This window comes from Ciconia boyciana, chromosome 16, assembly GCF_034638445.1.
Source record: "Ciconia boyciana chromosome 16, ASM3463844v1, whole genome shotgun sequence".
Taxonomy (NCBI): domain Eukaryota; kingdom Metazoa; phylum Chordata; class Aves; order Ciconiiformes; family Ciconiidae; genus Ciconia; species Ciconia boyciana.
The window spans coordinates 14,407,909-14,427,362 of record NC_132949.1 but is presented as its reverse complement, the minus strand read 5'-3'; the positions used below and the strand labels follow the sequence as shown (position 1 = coordinate 14,427,362).

The following is a 19,454-nucleotide window of genomic DNA, read 5'->3' as shown; positions in this document are numbered from 1 at the left end:
AAGGTCTCCCTGATAGTATAACTGGTGTCCACATGGATAATCAGCACGGAATCATAGTCCAAGGGCTGGACAGGCTTCAGCAGTCTCCCTGAAACACCTCAGATCTAAGCCCCCAACAGAGAGTAAACATCCCTGGATAGTAAGTCAGGTCACCAGATAGTGGCCTCCATCCCCTGAAAGACATAGTCTCCCACTACTGTCACTTGCCATGCTTCCCTGGTTCTGCTGCATGTTTCAGGCTCAGCTGGCTCTGAACGCTCCCCAGCCTCTTGCCTGCTGCCAGAGACCAAAACTATTCTGCAGTTGCAGATCTGCCAATGGAGAAAGAGTCATCCTCCTCTTGCCAGAAGCCACAACATCCAGCATTCCTGGTCCTGGGAGTCTCCAGTGAGCACAGTCTCTGGCTGCTCTTCCTTCTGTGCATTTATAGGGGTTCAGGGTCGCATCTTTGCAGTGTCTCTGTGAAGATCTTGTCAATCTCTTTTTCATCATCCCTTGCGCTATGCAGCCTTCTCACCTCCTCCCAGAGCTCCTTAACTTCAGTAGAACTTCTCAGCCACAGCACACCTTCTACAGGTAAGGATGCTGCCTTCACCTGCTCTAGCTTCAGCAAGTGGCCCCAGGCAATTCCTGCAGCCTGAGACCCAGAGAGTTGCATCCCTCCTCAGGAGCCCAGTCTGGGCCAAGACGTCTGCTGTGCCCGGGATTTTTGCTCCAGTTGGTGCTGGGGGCAATGCTCACTGGCATGTCACCACCAATGCTGAGCGCTCACACACTGCCTTCAGCAGTTTCTGCTGCTTTGAAGAGCGATGCTCTGGGCCCTAGGCTTGCAGTCCAGCAGTCATATAGCTCTGTCCCTAGCACTAGTTGGATGAGTGCTTAAAACTCCCTGATCGGGAGTCAGCTTTTCCCACCTGCAACCTGGATCTGAGAAGCCTTGAACTTGCTCCCAGAAGAACTAGAAGCAGAGCCCAGAACTGTTGCACAAACTGCGAGCACCAGCAGCCAGCAACAGTCCAAGCAGTGTCTGAGGTCCCTGCCTGCATCCTGCCCACAAACTGCCTGTCCTGAGGTCACAGTACTCCCAAGGGCCAGTTACATAGCAGATGGAGGCTGGGCACAGGTGCTTGCCACCCCTTGGTGGGCTTCCCACCACCCACCACCTCCCTTCTGAGGAGACTGGCTTATGTGTTGCTTTGTTATCTCACCTTATTGTCTCTCAGTTTTCCTGTTTTGCCACTAATGGCCCATGGTTTCCTTCTGAGCTAATTGTTTTTAATTGTGCTACTCTATTATCAGCTCCACCTTATCACTGGCCGTAAACTGGATGCTGCTGGCATAACAAGTTCAGACTATATTTATGTTAAGATTGTTTTGCCTGAAAAAAATGTATAGTGATTTTTCTAAAGCCCAGAGCTGCTCAGTATACTGTGTAAGGCTTCTGCCACCCAGCATTCACAAGTGCATTTCCTAGAGGGCTCATTAGCAGGAGGATTCATACAACAATGAAAAAAACCTGGTGTCCAACAGAGTAGGCACACATGGCTCAGTTCCATGGGGAAGCTCCACGTTGATCCTCAGAGTGGAGCAGCTGCATATTCCTGCTCTATGAAGATTGTAATCATTGCTACTTTCCCATCTTTAATGTGATTGTAGATTATTCTTCATGTGTAATAATCACAAATCAAATTTTGATTCTTTCCGACACTGTTGTCAGAATGATACCTAGAGAATTACATAGGTGAGTTATGTGCTGTCTACAACCATGTATCTCCTAGATTTCTATTTGCCTTCCTAGCCATTTTAAATGAGTAGTATTTACATTGAAAGCCTCTTCCCTCTATTAGCCTTTCTTTCACAGCAAATCCTACCAGTATGCATATGGTGAAACTCTTGAATAATAAGCTGGAATACACAGATTTTCCTGGAGAGATTGTACCTTTAATAACAAACAAATTATTCAAGCCATGGACCACATGTGGGCTGCCTTATTTGCTGCCCTGCCCTTTGTGGGTTTTGGTTTTGGGATGGGATTTTTTACAGTCTTTTCAATTAAGAATTAGAGTGGAAATCCATAATGCTCTGAAATTCTAACAAACTCACATACTTTATATTAGCATTAGAGACTGCTTGAAAATCAGAGCAGTGGAGGACCTGTGTCACTGTCTTCTTCTGAACTGAGACACCTGAATCTACTTTTCCAGTACTAAGACTTCCTTGAAACATTTGTGGAAATATCATTTCTTTATTAAGAAAAATAACTAATGCTACACAAATATACATTTTTATTAATTAATACTGTTTCATTCTGATCTACTATTATGATTTACAGGATGCCTTGAGATACAGTTCAAATTTACAGAACTGAAATAGTGGCCAGATGATGCAAGCCTTTTATTGGGTGTGCAGGGTCCTCTGTACTGTTGTGAAAAGAGTTCACATACACATTGCAAGCTTTCTCTGGAGCTGTATGATCAGAAAACTTGTATTTAATCTTTAAACTCCTTTCCAGCGTTTTTCTTTTGTGCTTGAATTCCAAAATAGTTTTTGTATATTTGTTAATAGTGGTGACAGCTGCAGCCATACAGCAAGCGAAGGAAGCCCATGCGAGGCTATAAACAAAAAGGTTTATCAGAAATTAGCAGAACATTTCATATCTAAGTCCTTCAATTTTATTTTTGAAAATACTGCATACATGTGATTGTATTGGTGTATATTAGGGAAAGAGGAGCATGGTGGGGGAGGAAGAAAGAGTCTTGGTTAATGACCATCCACATACCTGATTTACATAGTTGACGTCTACATATTGGTTATAATATTCACGTTTAACATTCCTGTTTAATGAAAACCTACCTCCAATTTCTCTGTTTACTCTTCTTAGAGCTTAATATCAGAAAGAGGAACTATAAAAAAATGAGGATGCATAAAAAATTAAAAGATGCAGTTATTGAGACTACAAATCCCACAGGTGACACTGAGAAAAATGTGTGCCAGTTATCCAAAAAGGTTAAAAAGAAAAGAGAAGGCACAATTAAATAGCTGACTAAAGCAGGCTCAGAGCACTGAAATGGATTCCTGAGAAAATACAGGTCATGACTAAACAGAGAGAAAAGGACATCAACTCTGAAATGTTAGAAGTAAAACCATAAGAAGACAGAAATGAAGAATGATGTTGAGGTACAATTTGCCAAAAATGTGTGAAATTTCCAGACTACTGAGTGGGCAATGCATGCTGGAGGTGTAAAAGTAGCATGCAAAAATATGGCCACAGTGGAATTAATTGGAGTTCACAGTAGAGGAACTTACTCATCAGAGCCTTTCTTAACATGGCAAGGTCACGATTATCTAACAACACATGTGCTTTGGTGGAGAAATCAGTTTAAGAAACTCCTGCTTATCTCTCCTCTCCCTCAGAGCTGTTTGTTCCCACATGCTTGCTGTAGTTCAACAAACTCATTTAGTTTTTTTAATAACTCCTCCTTTTTTTTTTTTTTTAGCATTATTTTTAGCCAGGATTGGTTTCCAGGATGATCAGACAACCAGATGCGTTGACAGAATTTGAGGGTGGTGGAGTATGGCACGTAGATGTGAAGGGCTCCTAGAAGCAGGAAGAAGGGGAGCAGCTTAAGCTATCTTTGCTCCTAAAGTCAGTTAATCTACACCCTGACTAAGTCTCAAATGTGAGGAGCCGCAGAAGAGCTCTTATAACAAAGAGATAGCAAGAATAGGGGAAAATCATGAGAAGCAGATAGATTTACCTTCCCATGCAAATGGAGCAAGAATGGGATAGCAGGCCTACCTACAGTGGTATGTGACCTGTGGATTAAGCCAACCATGGTAGAGAAGAATTGGAGGTTCAGCCTCTGGAATGAGATGAAAGTGGCAGGTCTGCAGTAGTCCTGACTCACGTAGTAGGCATTTTTGGCTGAATAACTGACACACAGTAGCATTAGTAGATAAATTGATAGAACTGATATTATGAAGCACAGCTTTTGTTGAAGGTGCTTTTCCTAATCCATCTGTTGAAGCCCTTTGAAGGACTCAGTGACATAAGGGTAAGAAACTGATTTCAGGAAAGCTTCTATAAAGGACTCTTAGCAAAGACTGAAATAAATTAATCTCTTATGAGCAGATTCTCTTGTAGATACTGTGTTAAAAGAGAAAAAACAAAGGACAGAAATAAATGGTTTCCTTTGACAATACAAGAAGGATATCAGTGTGATTCTTCAAAGTTTTTGCCAGAAGTTTTGCTTTTCCATAAACAATTTGGAAAAACTGGGGGGTCCCCCATCTGACTAAAGAGAATTGAGCAAGGAAGTGAGCAAAGTCTTGTCACTGAGAGACCCAGAGAATAAAGGGAAGTTTGGCTGCAGTGGAAATTCAGCTTCAAGGAGAGCATTCAATTTGAATTCTGCCCAGAGACAAAAGACAAAAGGGGAAATCAAACAGGTCAACTCAGCAAGGAAGCAAACTAAAGCAACCAGTCTTTCATCTGCATAAGGGAAATGCTCATAGAAGCTCAGCTGGATTATGGGTTTTCCTTTTACTGCATGGAGTATCCCATATGAGGTGTGTTGTGGGAATTTAGTACAGGGCAGGTCTTCAGAGAGAAAATTTTGTCTCTTGATGTGAGGATGCCTCAGTCTGAGAAACACAAGGAGAGTTAGAGATTCACCAGTAACAGAAACATCTTTCAACCTCCAGGAAAGCTGCTGAAGAAGAGAAAAGAGAAATATGGAGGGATTTATTGAAGAGACATTCAGGGATACCACAGAGCAAGTCTACCCATCATTAGCAATTCCAGCACTGTAAAGGAAGAAGAAAGGTCTTCATGCTTCCTGGGCCAGGTGGAAGAAAAACCCTGGCCACAGCAGCTGGATGTGAGGACAGAAGGGGAACTGTGGCAGGTAGAAGATCCAAGACAGAGACTCAGTAGTTCTTGCAGGAATAGCTGCTCTTCTAGGTCTGGTGATTGGGATGAAAAGCTGCTGCCATGGGCCCAATTCTTTGTTTTCTTTGGCTACTAAGGAGATGATTATAAGTCCCAATGAAAAAGTAGCAAGGTCTTTGCCTGTGCCTCTGCCTGCCCATGCCCCTGTCATGGTCTTGGTGACATTGTTGGCCACAAGTGGGTGCTGAGGTAATTAGAAAGGGAGTGTCAGTTATAATCATTAATGCCCCTTTTTTTGGCATCTGTTCTCTTTCCTCTTGCAAAAGACAAATAGCTTCAGTGTCCTTTTTCTCTTACCATCAGATGAGATTCTCACATGCAGTCAATGGGAGAGCAGCTAAGGGAGGCTGAGGATGAGGGTTCATACAACAGGAAGGGAGGTCCAAATGTAGGTTATCAGAAGAGAGACAACATTATATATGAAAGGAGATAAGTGGAAAGAAATCAAAGGAGACAGCTGGGAGAAGGGAATGACGCACCTGTATGTATGGCTTGCTTTATTTTTCAATTACGATCAAACAGGGTGATGTAGCTGCCTTTTAGGCTGAGAAAAGGAAAGAAGTGAATCTTGATAGAAAAATGGAGCATACAATTGATTAGAAAAAAGGCACCACACAGACCATCCTCCTCGATGTCTTCCTGTATGCAGGTACTGATGGCCTGGAAAGTCTTGTGTTGGTAGAAGCATTTCTTTGGGCATTCAATGGCCAGGGCTGCACTGAATCATTAGAGGGCAGCCATGAAGTCCTCAATTCCTGAGTGCATGCCACATAGTAAAAGTCATTAGTCCAGGTGCTCAGGAGAAGGCTGGCTGTACTGGCAGCAGTGATGGCATCAGTGATGAACATGAAGATGGTGGCGATAGTGGCATCAATTGAGTTGTGTCAGTAACAGCAATAGTGACAGTGATTTGGGTGTTTTTCTTCTCCTTCCAGTGGGATGGAAAGGAGGGAACAGGCTCCTCAGTAGCAGTCTGCAGTTTTCTGTTTCCACTCCCATAGGAAGGGGGAAGTAACAAAGGAACACTCCTCCTCTTTCCACTGACCACTCTTCTTACTGATTTTAGAGTAAAAACAGGCCTAATCCTATTCATGAAAGAAATGGAGAGACCTCCCAGAAAAGAGATCAGAGCCCCAAACAAGGGAAACTAAATTATTATTGCAAGAACAAAAACATGAATGAATGGAAGCAGTGAGAGTCAAAGAAGCAAAAAAAGTATCTAAGTCTGAAAGGAGGGAAGAAGGTACTATTTGAGGATCCTACACAGCTCCTATGATACCTGTTGAGGGTATCCAAGTAGCCCCTGGACATTGTCTGGGGTGTTGTCTGGATACCTGGTATTGGAGCTTCTCAGACCAGTTCTTCCTGACAGATGGTGGATCACCCTTTCCACTTCGAGCAAGTGGATGACATACGGGTGCTGGGCCACCTCATCTGCTGGACAAACAGGATAAGATACACCATTTGTTATGATCTGGCTAATCTCCAGCTTGGGAGTACTGACCAGGCCCATCCTTCAGTGCTCTGAAAGCACTAGAGAAACATCTCCATTTATACACATGTAACAATAGCTTCAAACAAACTGCTGCTGTTTGGGAAACAGATGCCTGGAAAGACACAGAGCAATGTACAGTGACCTTCAAATGAGATTTGAGTTATTAGGAAGGTGAAAAGTAACAGAACAAAAGACAAAAAACCCCTCTATTTCACTGCAAAAATCCCTAGCAAGTCTGCATCATGAAGACTGCATGCACCTATAAGCTCTTGTTCAATAATGGTACAATAAAAGTAGAAAGAGCAACAAGAATGAGTGACAATGAGCTGTGATCTCGGCTGTCAGAGCATGTATGAAGGAGACAATCAGCCTGAGCTCTGCTCTACTGACCCGAAATGTTGGTCCTGATTGACTTTGGATTTAACCCAATACAGTTGTTTCTAATCTTTTTCTCAGTCACAGTTGGGGAAATAGCAGCAATTTCCAGCACCTGAACATTCAAATGCCTGCTAGTGATCAAATTTGATGGATTTTCAAAGACACATCCCTATAGCAAAAATCCTCTGAACAGCCCTCTTCCTTAATAAATTCACTAGATTTCCTCAGAGGATATGTTGCCCCTGTAAAGGGCCAAAATAATGTGGTTTTCTTAAGCCCGTTTTAAAAAATTTGAACCTTGTTGTCTGAAATGTTCCAGATGCAACAACCTGAAGCATATACCTAATAAGGAAAAAATCAGCCTAAACGGCTAAAGCTGGAAGAGTTTTAAACAACTTATGAAAGGCAATTGTCCTGGGAGATGAGGGTACTAAACCTTGGTCTCATGTGTATGGAGAAGAACTCTGCTTCATGCAGAGCAGTTGGAGGTCTCGGTACTGTTTAAAGGATAGCAAATGCAAAACTCACAAGCTTATACATTCTATGCAATAATCTAAGACAACTGAATTCGGAGAAAAACAGCTGGTTACTGAACTGCATCCCCAGGAGTGAAATAAGGTAGACCCATTCCTTACAAATTAGGTATACGTCCCTTGATCATAGGGTGAAGTGACAGAAATGTAATGGAAGAACCAAATATAAACCAATAGGTACCAATAGGACCAGCCATAATCCCATGTGTGAGGTCTCCAGTCTTCAGGACCAAGATTTACAGTCATTTGAAATACCGTTGTGTACATCATGTGAGCAACCATGCCCAGAAGACCTAAAAAATATAATATCATAAGAACATTAGAAAATGTAAATTCAGGACGTTCTTGTTTGTCAACTTCTTGCAGTTGTCCCTTGAGCTCCTGAAGAATGTTTTATGAAGTCTCTAAATTCTATAAATCACTCAAAAATACTGGACTTTATAATCTAAGTGTATTTATGTGTCATGTATTTGCCAATACAATCACTAATACAGTCCCTCGACACCTACTCTGTATGCTAGAGGAATCTAGGGGAGCAATGGGACATGCAGCCTATAGATTTTAAAAGGTAACAAGCTGATTGGCTCTCATCCTCTGAAAATGTCTTAGTAATACAACCCTGAGCAGGGATCAGCCATTACAACAAAATATCACTCAGTTGCATTGACAGGACACGTTTCCCACAGTTTCCTATTGTTCAGTGGAAAGACTTTTCAAAGGCATGCAGCCATATGCTCTTTCCCAGTGCCTTAAATGCAGCTGTATTTATCAACGTTATGTACGTGAATGAAAAAGTGAACAAATACTTAATGGCCATTAAAAAGCACTGAAAGTCTAGATTATGAAAGGGGCTTATATTTAATCATTTAATTTTCAAAATTCCTACTAGGCTGCTGTCTAATGCTAAGGGTATCTGTTTTCCCTTAGCATTTTATCTTCCAGTAGTGAACTTCCCTGTCAACATCTATTTTTTTGTTTCCAGCTTCATTTACAAATCTGTAAATACCCTTGCAGTATCAACTATCCCACTGTCTAAAACACATTAGCTTGTCAGACCAAACGGTCGCCCACCAAACTCACAAGACCCAATTTGTTAGGTGTTCCTAAAGTAGGTCTGTTTCATGAATTCTTACAAAACTAGCTAGCTAGCACACAGTATCTCTCAGTCTAGGACACATGTCCTTGTGCATAACAAGTCAGGGCTGACAATGACCTGGCTTCATTAATCACTGGGAAATCATCTTCCCTGCAATATTGGTATTGCCTGAAACACTATCAACAGGCCATTAGGAGAACCCTTTTATGTAGCACAGAGCCAAAAGGCTTCATGCTGTGGAACACAGCATTCAGTAGTTAGTTGGCAGCCTGAGAGCACATTTCTTAATAGACTTGAAGGTAATAAATGTTTGGAGAAAGTTGTTTGACTGTCGATGTGGCTATGACAGAACAGAGACCAGTTGTCTATCGCTTACGACAGAGGTGGTATGTCATAGCCATTTTTGAGTTACACGAATGTCTGTCCTGAATCCTCCAGTCTGGCTGCCTATAAATGCATATAACTGGAGTGTGAACCTGAGCTCCTGTGCTGGAGCTCTCCTCTTAGCTCTTGTACAAGGATTAAATTCTGTCAGGTTCAACATTTCAGCACTGGCATCAGGGCACTTTGGTGACTGAGCAATGGTGAAAATTTAACTAATATAGATATAAAAGGCAAGCATAGTCATATATGGGTGTCTGTCAATGTTCATTTCATCAAAGGCCACTGAGGGCAACAGGACAGTGGTATCAATAATGTGTATTTCATAGCAGTGGAGTTAACTAGCAGTGCACTTGTATTTAAGAGAAAACACCCACAAATTAGAATAATAATTTCTGGAGAGTCAAGAGCTGCATGTGAGACATTATAAACCTACATACCTATGGTCAGAAAATTTCACACTGTGATTCTTCTTTTAAGTCACCATGTTCTGCACAAGTTAGAACATACATTTTAGGATTTTATTCAGTCTGAGCGAAACTGAGAAATCAAACACTAGCTTTAATGTGTTTTTTTCAATGGTTAAATACTGTAACAGTTTTAATTAATTGTGTATTTTCAATATAGCTAGAATTATGCAGCTACTCTTTCCAGTAGCTGAATTTTAATCTGCATTTGTCTGCTAGAATCGAGAGCATGTTTGTACAAGAAATTGCATCTTCATTACAGATTAGGGCAACTAGATTTGGTTTATATCTACAAAGGATTTATACATAAGTTTAACAGCTAAGGCAGATGCTCTTCAACTTTTTAATATTTCAAGAAATTTCACTAGTGGAAGTAAACAGAATGTCCAGGAAAAGCTTGCTGCTTGCTGTGTAAGCCTTCTTAATGCTGTACATGCCAAAACCAAAAAGAATATTAATAACAGTTAGTATTTATGATTACTGGGAGAGGGAAAAGTTGCTGATACTGGGCAAAACTGCCTAAAGAGTTGAATAAAGCTCAGTACTCTTTCTTCGGAAATAGACATGCCAGTGGATCATGAGGTTTGGTGAGATACAGGAGAAATGGGGCTTTTTTTGAGCAATTAGTAGAACTGGCGATAATAGAGATTTTTAACTAGTTGGACACCTTTCAGGAAAGTTATTCAGAAGAAAGGAGATATTCCAGCAGGTTCTCAGAGTTCATAGGCAGCAAAGTTTGGGTAGGTGGGTATCCTAAAAGAAATGCTGTAAAAAATTACAGCAGCTGGGGCTTTAGATTAAGACATGAAGAAAACCTTTAGAATGGTATGAATTGGATTACATGTCCTAAGAAGGTGACAGAAACTTTAGTACCAAAGTGGAAGCATTGATTTTTTTTTTGGTGGTGGTGGTTTTTTGGGCTTGGAGATTTTTTTAAGATGGGGCTAGACAAATATCTGTCAGGACAGCTTTAAGAGAGTTGGGCCTAACTCAGGGCGGAGTGATGGGTCCCTAGAAGTTTTACACACTTCCATAAAATTAAGCAAAACTAGAGTGTTTCAGAAGTCACCATCTGGAATATAAATTGTGTTTGTTAAAGTCCTTGCAGGTTCCGCCTGGCATCCACATTTAGCACTGCCCTCTAGCAATATTGTGCAAAAACTGGGCTACAGAAAGACTAGAGCAGCAAGAGTGATCAGAGGTCTTAGAAATACATGTGAAGTCATAAGACATGTTTCTCAATCATTTATTTTGGAGAAGATGAAGGAGAGACGTGATAGTTGTCTTCAACTACTCAAAGGTTTCTGCAGAAAGGAAGAAAATTATTTCTTCCTCATTATCACAGTCAGACATTTAATAAACTTGATTTTTTTAGCCAACAAAAATGAGATTGGCAAATTAATTAAATGTGTGACTATGTTTAAAAGGAAAAAGTATAATAAAGAAACTTTAATTCATGAAGAAAGGCACAACAATCACAAATGCATGAACACTAAATCCAGAAACATTAGCATTAGGATCAAAGACCGAAATTTTGACAGAGAAAGACAATCTTGAGATTAATTCTTTGCCATCTGCCAGGTGTTTGACTTCCAGTTAGATGCCATTCTAAAAGATACGCTTTCACCAAGTATAAATCCCTTTGGATTCTAAACAGTCCTGACCATATGAAGCACAGCGGCATGTGTTGCACAAGAAGTTATAGTAAATAAACACTATGATTGCTTCTGGCTCTAAAATTAATACCTCTATGAAACTTTGTTCATGTTACCCTTAATTGCTGGTTTTACTGCAACATTCGTCAGGAACAATTCTATAATATAGACAAAATCACAGAGTACTTCAGGTTGTAAGACACCTTCAGAAGTCTCTAGTCCAACCTCCTCCTGCTCAACACACAGTCAACACTGAATTCAGACCAGATTCCTCAGATTGGACTAGGGACTCTCTGAAGTTTCTTCCAAACTAAATTTGCCTAGGATCCTATGATTAAATAGCACTGGATTAAGAAGTAATATGCAGAAAATGAAAGAGAATTTTAATGATGATTCTCTACTAACAATTATCCAATCACATTTTATTACCTCTTAAAAGTGCTATTTTAATTTGGCTATTGCTAATTTTATACTTAGCATGTTGGAAATACAAAAATCAAGTTATTTGGAAAAATATGTTACTTTATCTTTGACAACCAACCTGACAATGAAATTAAAAATTATAAAATTAAATTAATTAAGTTAAAATTATTTTGCCGCATCTTGTATTGTTAGTGTCTCCATAGGTATTCTAATAGTTTTGAAACTTGGACACTGTTATTAATTTTCAGGTGGAAGCCTATCAATGTTGCATTTTCTGGATGTAATAAATTGCGATCCTTAACTGTACCTGCTAATACGGTGACTACTGCAGAAAAGGCGTTGATCTTTAGCCCATCAATAACAGTACTGTAGTAGCACATTTCCACTGACATAAGAATGGCTCCAGTCAGAAGCAAAATGATGTACAGAAGCTCTGCTACAATAGACAGCCATAAAACCCCTGGAAAATCAAATCAATAGCACTGATATTATAAGCAGTCATTCAGTATTTTCAACATTTCTTTCTTCTTCATTTATATGGTTTACACAATATTAAACAAAAGCTCAAAGGCTGTGAGGATGCTATTATAACATCTATAGGAAGATTTCAAGGTTAATGGACACCCTAAATTATAATTCCGCCTATTGATTTGGCCATTTAGTGAAAGAGCACTTGCATGTTCCTGCTATACACTTAAGAAGCTTACAGTACAAGGTGGGGCAGTATGGTTTTATGCTTGGTAGCTACCCTAAAAGTACCATGAACCAAAGTTAATATAAAAAGAAGAATTACTATCCAATTATCTAGTTGTTAACATCACGGTTGCTGAGTCCAGAGAGAAGTGTACCAAAACAGAAGACCATGTTACCCAGCTAACAAACTGCAAGACCATGCACACAGCCACATGGCCTGAGGGTCTAGTCATTAAATAAAATCTTCCCCATGGGCTTAGTTTTCCACCAAACAAGATCCTGATTTTTTGGACAGAGAAGCCTTCATGGGCCCAAACACTCCCCGGGTTTCATTGAGATTCATTTCTGTGGTTATCTGCTAATTCATCTCTTTCTGGATATCTGTTAATTACATCTTATGCAAGAAGTTAATCTTCCTAAGTTTCTCAGCCTGCTGTACTACTATTAGCATGCTAATGTCCCACAGTCAGGAGCAGGAGGTCTTCTTGCATCCAGATCATAGCAAGAACTGGCCAACAAGCTTCCCAACCTTATTAAAAACAAATAAGTGTGTCCTGAGATACCTGGCTGTAGATTCAAATAGTGATTTCACGTGAAGGTATATACTAAAAATCATAACTCAAAAATAGAAACATTGCGAAGACATGTAATTGATTACTAAACAGTATATGTGGCAGTAAACAATGTTTGTGTGGTACATAAGCCCTCCTGCAGGCTTTGACAGTGTCTGTGGGACTTCTCTGATTCAAAGGCCATTTAGACATTAAAGTCTTGGGCCAGGCTATGTGGGTTCCTGGGCAAGGTTTATTTCTCCAGCCCAGCAAATCTTTGCCTCAGTAAGTAAAAAATTCTAATTTTTTTCAGGAACTCCAGATGTTACGTTGCCCAACAGTATTGGCTGCTCCAGCTATGAGAGCTTGCATCTTAACATTTTTGATAAGTGAGACATCATTATATATGCACTGAACAACTGTGATAATCCCTGTGTATGATGCCTAGGGATGATAATTTCAGCAGGGATGAGCCTGATGCATCCTGAGTTTTGTGCACACAGCAGCCATATGCACGTGCAGAACACAAACTTGCTCTTCTCCTGTGCAGGGCAGGAGTCTATTTCCACACAGGATTTCACTATTCAGGGGTAGCTTCTCAATGTGGTTATCAGGTACCTAGATGCTGTCTTAGGTGTCTTGATCTGACGTGCAGGTGCCTATGGCATTTGCCGATGCTGTTCACAGAGTTAGTTTCAGCACTATGTTCACCAGTATTTTCACATGTGAGGAGCTCTCAGGGCAGGGCCCATAATCCACCCTTCCTTTTTGAGGACTGTGTCTGCGTGACTAAGAACCACATCTCATTTATATTTTTTTCTCACGCTATAAAAATCTTGAAATATTTGTGCATAGTGTCAAGCTGCAATAGAGGGAAGGAGGACTAGCCTTCAGATACTGAGTCTTTCTTTTTCCCCAAGGGGCTGAAATTGCATATCCAGGAAAGTACTCCAGTCCCAGTATCCTGTAAATGCAATTTCAACCCCCTGGGGAAGAAGGAAGACTTTTTTCTGGATCAGCCACTTGCAAAGTGATTAGTCTAACCACATCAGTGATAGGGTTTAGATTGGAGGGGGGGACGCTTAACATCTGCAGGCATGTTTTATAGGAACATGAACCATTCTTTGAAAGAAAGAGGGCAACTCCCTGCTTTCAGGAGAATGGAAATGCCTCCTTACAGCTCTGTGTAAGGTACAGGGAGGGGATTCAGACTGCCATCAAGATTGGTTTGGTCCATAACACGTCTCGCCCAAGTCCCCTCAGCATACTGTTCACGCACTGCCTGTCCCTCTGCAGGTCCCTCCCAGGCTGCATGGTGCAAGCCATAAAATTCCTGACTCTGTGAATATGGAGGTATGAGGAAAGAGGGGGCAAAAACTTACAAATCTTGACTTCTAGTACCCATATTCAAAGTAATTTTAAAAAAACATTCATGTTCAAATGGAGTGTTTTCAAAAGACATAGATTCATATTTTAAGTCATGTGGACTTCATTTTGAAGTTGAAAAACTAAATAAAGGACAAAAACCTGTGTGGGATTAAAGTAAGCATTTTTGATATCAAAATACAGAATATTTATATTGGTAAATGTGATCAGAAAGTTTTATTTACACAAACAAAATATGCATATCTACCTCGATCAGCAGCTGGAGTCAGACTGATGAAGCTTCTACATTTCTCACCTAAAAAAAAAGTAAAATGTATTTTAAAAGAAAATTCACGATTATTTTGTATTCTGTAATGTTCTAAAGAAATAGATTAATAGAAAGCAGAAAAATGAAAATCTATCATAAAAGCACAAACTGAGATGATCAGGAGAAACTATTTCTGATGTCTGTTTGTACACACAGAGTCGCTGGTACATCGACCTACTCCTGGGACTTAGCTAGAGAATCTTTCCAGACTTTTTCAAGGCAGAACCAGACTCTGGGAGACTTAGAGAAAGGCTATGAATTTATTTCCAAAAGGTTATAGCTGTGAAAGCCAGAATGGGAAAATGATCAATTCCTTTGAAAGACTGGCAGCCTGTATACCATCTTCCCTGTGAAGGAAGACCTGCTCTCCTTACAGCAACAAGACTGCTGCTCACACAAATTTCTTCTAAGCTTGATTGCGATTTCTTTCTGTAAGCTTTGATTTTCAAACCCATGTGACTTCCTGACCCCCACACAGATGCTGTGAACAAAGCTCTTGGAATTAATTCTGCTCTGCTCTGAAAATACAGGGTGTTTTTTTTCAGCTACTAACTGCATCAAGTTGGAAAACAAGAACTGCCATAGCAGATGCACAAATTAAACAACTCCAGTATCCATAGCAATCACCACCTGAAAGATGTCTTTTGGAGATGTATTTTGCTCTGATCTTTGACATTTACCCCCTTAAAATTGCATAACTTACAAGACCTTCTGGTAGAACTGGACTTTCAGGACAGGTGACTGCAAAAATATTTGCATTTTATAGCACAGATGACAGCTGATTTGATATCTCTGAAGTTTTGTTCTAGTTGTCATTTGTAAACTGATCAGGACAATAAGGGGAAAAACTTAGTGTTGATCTGGATTTACAATAAATGCCCTATTTCTTGAGCCAGCTAAGCAATTCCCTTATACAAAGTTCCAAAATTAACTAGAAGCTTTCTTTAATGGCAAGCTAATTTCATTCTACTGACATTTACTTACCAGTGTGAAACTCAATTAAATGCCACCACTCATGACTAGTAAGTCTCCAAATTATGTTTTAGCAGGGTGAAAATAATCTTCTTCTGCTTTGATTTATGAAAGGTGAGATCACAGTAAGAAAGTAGAAATACCTGTGCTTAAGAGGAAATCCATGAAATAACTTAGATCTCACAGATTTAATTGCTCAAATGACTTTTAAAACAAAACAAAACAAAATCACATTGTGCTTTTTAAGTTGCCATAGGGAATCATAAGCAATCATTTAAGGCAAACGTTCATTTCGCCTAAGGGACTAAAAACATCAGAAAAATAAAACACTTTCCTGTTAAAGTAACTTAACTTGCTGCTCTGGTTAGAAGAATAAAAAAACCCTCTTCATCTGTACTACAACCTGTCACTCTAAAGTTCTTTGCAGAATTTATTAGGAATTTTTTAGGAATCGACTAGATAGTACCCTCTAAGATCCCGCTTCCCAGAGAAGAGCAACTTTTTAAGGATACTTTTTCCTTTAAAATACATACACGATATTGCAGCAAAGAGGAAGGTGACACCAAATAAGTAGGAAGAACTCTGATTACTTTCTTAAGTAAATTTACATGGTTTTACTCACCTTCTTCATTTATAATTTCTTCACAGGAATACCAAATCCCAGCATGAAACTTTCGGTCAATGAACTTGTCATCTCCTGTCTCCCAAATATACTGCACAGCATCACTGTTGTTGGCATCAGGGCTGTTAAAGCGGATGCAGTGATTCCCTTTGCTCTGTCCTGTACAGAAAGGTTTGGCAACTTTTCTCATCCCTTCACACCAGTAACTGCTACTGAATGCTGTAACAGAGAAGACTAAAGAGAGCAAACTGAGAGAAAATGCTGCTGAGGCTCTCTGCCGTCTGTCTGCAGCTGGGACTGAAACTGGCATCCTCCAGGACTGCACTATCAATTATTCTAGAAACAACCTTCTACAAAGCTATGTATATATCTGCCTGGTGAAACACCTGCCTGTATTTACCATCCCATTCTTCATTCCTCTCAGAAAATTGTACCAGCTTAGTAGTTAAGACAGAAAGCAGAGATATGGGCATGACCAGAAATCATGTGGCAGGAGAGATTAAGGATATAGGACAGTGTTGTTTGGCAGCAATGTCTTGTGAAAGAAATATGAGGAAGTGGGACAATAAATTATAGTTTGCCCCATGAATCACAGGAGTAAAGATACAAAGAACACAGAAGCATTGGAAGCACCCCAGTATGTGATCAGAAAAGTTTTATTTATACAAACAAAATATGCATATTTACCTTGATCAGCAGGTGGATTCAGACTGATGGAACTTCTCCATTTCTCAGCTAAGAAATAAATAAAATCTTGTGGTTCCAAATGCTCTTGTTAAACTGAACACTGATTAAATTGAATACAGTTGTGAATCTTACTATAAAGAAATTCTTAAGGAGATAAAACGAGTTGTTAAGTTAGAGCATTTCACAGCATTGCAGCACTTCCCAAGACCACTGGGAAGGTGATGGCATCTGTTTGAAGTTCCACCAGTGACAAATGAAAGTCATAAGTTACATGACTTTGCTATTGATGGGCTTCTGGGCACTGTCCAGCCTACCTCCATGAACACATAATAGAAGTCTTGCCCAAGTTAGGTGAAACAATAGAGGAAAAGCTGAATTATCCCCATTTTGTTTGTCCATTTGTTCTCTCTGTGAAATAGCATTTTTTTTCCTTCATCTAAGAAACATTTCCCACCTTGACATGTTATTTATGTTGCTTTTTCTGCCTGTTTGATAATATAAATAAGTGATGCAAAGAACCAGAAGGAGCAGGAGTGTTAGTAAATGATTCCTTCATTTTACAACTGTAAGGTCAAAACACATGCCCGAAGGGAAAGTGATACCACAGGACAGACACTGAAGTCACATATGTATCTTTTAAAGAAAAATCATTCTGATTTTTAAGACAATTCTCTTCTCAGAAGATGTCAGGGTTGGAGAAGGATGTGGCTAGACAAGTCCCAGCACGAACCTCAAAGAAACAGGATAAATGCCTGTTATGAAGATCTCAAGCTGTGAAGAGCCGGCCAGCAACAGCATGAAAGACCAAGCAGGTATCTGGAATAAAAAGGCAGAGCAAATGTCACAACCTGAAAAGCAGACTGTAGATTGAGCCAGGAGTTATTTTTTCCTACAGCTTTGTGTTACTGTATTTTCACATAGATGTAGCGCTTGTGAACTCCACTTGAAGCCTCTGTGCATTGACACTGCTTCTGGACAGCATTACCAACTGGCCAGCAAGTCTGAGAACAGGATCAGTGAGAGGGAAGGAGGGAGGGAGGGAAGTCCCTTTAAGATAAACATTTATCTATGTTCCTGTTCCCAGGAGTAGTCTGTATATGGCTGTATTCAAACATATTTTGAGGCCTGTGAAACCACTGACTCAAGGCAGTTGAGTTCACTTGGGAATAACACTGACACCTCTCCAAGATGTACAAACTTCACAGTTTTATGCCCATTATCAAATTTAACCAACATAAATGTCATAGCATTGTTGTCTTCTTTGACTAAATTGACCTTGTACTATACTATGAATCGGTCTCTGGAGACTTCAGAAAAAGCTCTGTAAATTGATATCTTCTGGTTGACAACTGCAGTCTGAGATTTTTCACTGAGCCAGTTTTCTGCTTATGCTCTATCAATGCTGCTACCACAAACTTTTAAATCAATTTGCCATGTAAGAATGCTCTATATAATAGGAGGAATGTATCGCATGAGCATTTATTGGTTAGAACTGTCACACTGTGAAAAAAGAAAGAAAATAAAGGAGGACCAAATAGATTAGCTGGATCTTCCTTTAAACGAAGTGTTATATTCAGTGACTTTTGGTGGAGTAAAGCTGAGAGTGAAGGAGGGTGGGCAGCTGTGGCTAGCGTTCAGCATTATGACCTTCCTGATTTACGCTGTTCTAGTAAAAACTCTGAACAGTAACTCAGAAATTCAAACGTCAGCTCTGCATTCTGTCTTTACCACCTAGTGCCACATTTTATTAGTGTAATTACAATATGGGGATACTTTAATGTGGGTCTCCTGCACTGACCTAGTCCTGGGTAGCATTAACTCTAGAGAGGGACCACAGAGGTCATTCAGGTATAAATGTCAGATGATTTTTAAAAGTGAGCAGGTAAAAACTAACAACTTGTAGAAGTCAAAAACTGAAAACAGAGCCTCAGCTGCTGGGTACTAGCTATCAGTGGAGAAGATGAGAGGACTTGCATGCTACTGAACAATAGTGAGGATGTACCGCAGGAGACCCTGCGGGTCTGCTCATCTAGGGTCTAGGCAGACCTCAGGGTTTCTTGAGCACTAGGACATTTCTTATGGTGATCTCAGAACAGCTCCAATGCCAGAGCACTATTCAGGTCCTGGTTTCAACCTGCTACAGAGATGATCTTACTCATATGGCCATTAGAAAATGTGCTTTTATCCCTTGTAGCAATACACAGATAAGCAGTTGCTACGGGGCCTTTGAAGTGCCTCTCCCTGGTCCCCAGAGTTGCCCTTAGGTGTGGCAGGGAGGAATATGTATACTGACACATCCACCCAGGAGGCACAGTAGTGCAGAGCAGCCAGTGCCCTTACTGCCAGGCCTCTAGAGTGGGCTGGATGCATTTCCACCCTGAAATACTTGTCCCCAGAGCACTTCCATAGCCCGTGTCCCAGTATTCTTTTTTACCACATCCAGACTTCATGTAAAGATGAGATATGGGTATACATCATGCCCTTCCACCTCCTGGATTCCTCCAGAAGAAAGTTTAGGCACGTGTGTAGAGAGGGAGTCAGGTCACACTGCTGGCCAGGTTGATGGGGTGTGCTGCAGGGTGTATCTGCCACACAGTTTGGGTTTAGCCTACGTCTGGCATTGAAAACTGGGTTACTGCTGGCCTCCACAGTCCTAGTCTCGCACCTCTGCCTGTTCTCCAGCTTAGCTGGATGCCCGTGAGTTGTGGGAAGGGCATGAGCCATCCTCCAGCCACAAGTTTCATTTCTCTTGGAAATGGAGCAGGCAACATCTTCTTGACTTTCCATATTGCGAACTCAAAGCATGACAATTGTAAGCTAGACCCTAAAATTGTTATATTATAAATGGTTTTATTCC

General features: G+C 40.4%; 1 protein-coding gene across 1 annotated transcript; it reads right to left on the bottom strand.

Moving 5' to 3' along the window:
• Positions 1 to 2,356: 2,356 nt before the first annotated feature.
• On the bottom strand, positions 2,357 to 19,384 carry GSG1L2 (GSG1 like 2). The gene is made up of 6 exons (XM_072881534.1): positions 19,210 to 19,384; positions 15,911 to 16,234; positions 14,257 to 14,304; positions 11,687 to 11,839; positions 7,539 to 7,650; positions 2,357 to 2,612 (listed from the first exon to the last, which is right to left on the bottom strand). Exons 1-6 carry the CDS (start codon positions 19,382 to 19,384, stop codon positions 2,357 to 2,359), a joined length of 1,068 nt encoding a protein of 355 aa, XP_072737635.1.
• Between the last annotated feature and the right edge of the window lie 70 nt (positions 19,385 to 19,454).

Coding starts and splice junctions, on each gene's coding strand:
- GSG1L2 (XM_072881534.1), bottom strand. CDS start 19,384: ATGGAAAGTCAAGAAGATGTTGCCTGCTCCATTTCCAAGAGAAATGAA. Junction 16,235..19,209: donor CCCAGTTTTCAATGCCAGAC/GTAGGCTAAACC, acceptor AATAATTGATAG/TGCAGTCCTGGAGGATGCCA. Junction 2,613..7,538: donor GATTATGGCTGGTCCTATTG/GTACCTATTGGT, acceptor TTTTGTTTATAG/CCTCGCATGGGCTTCCTTCG.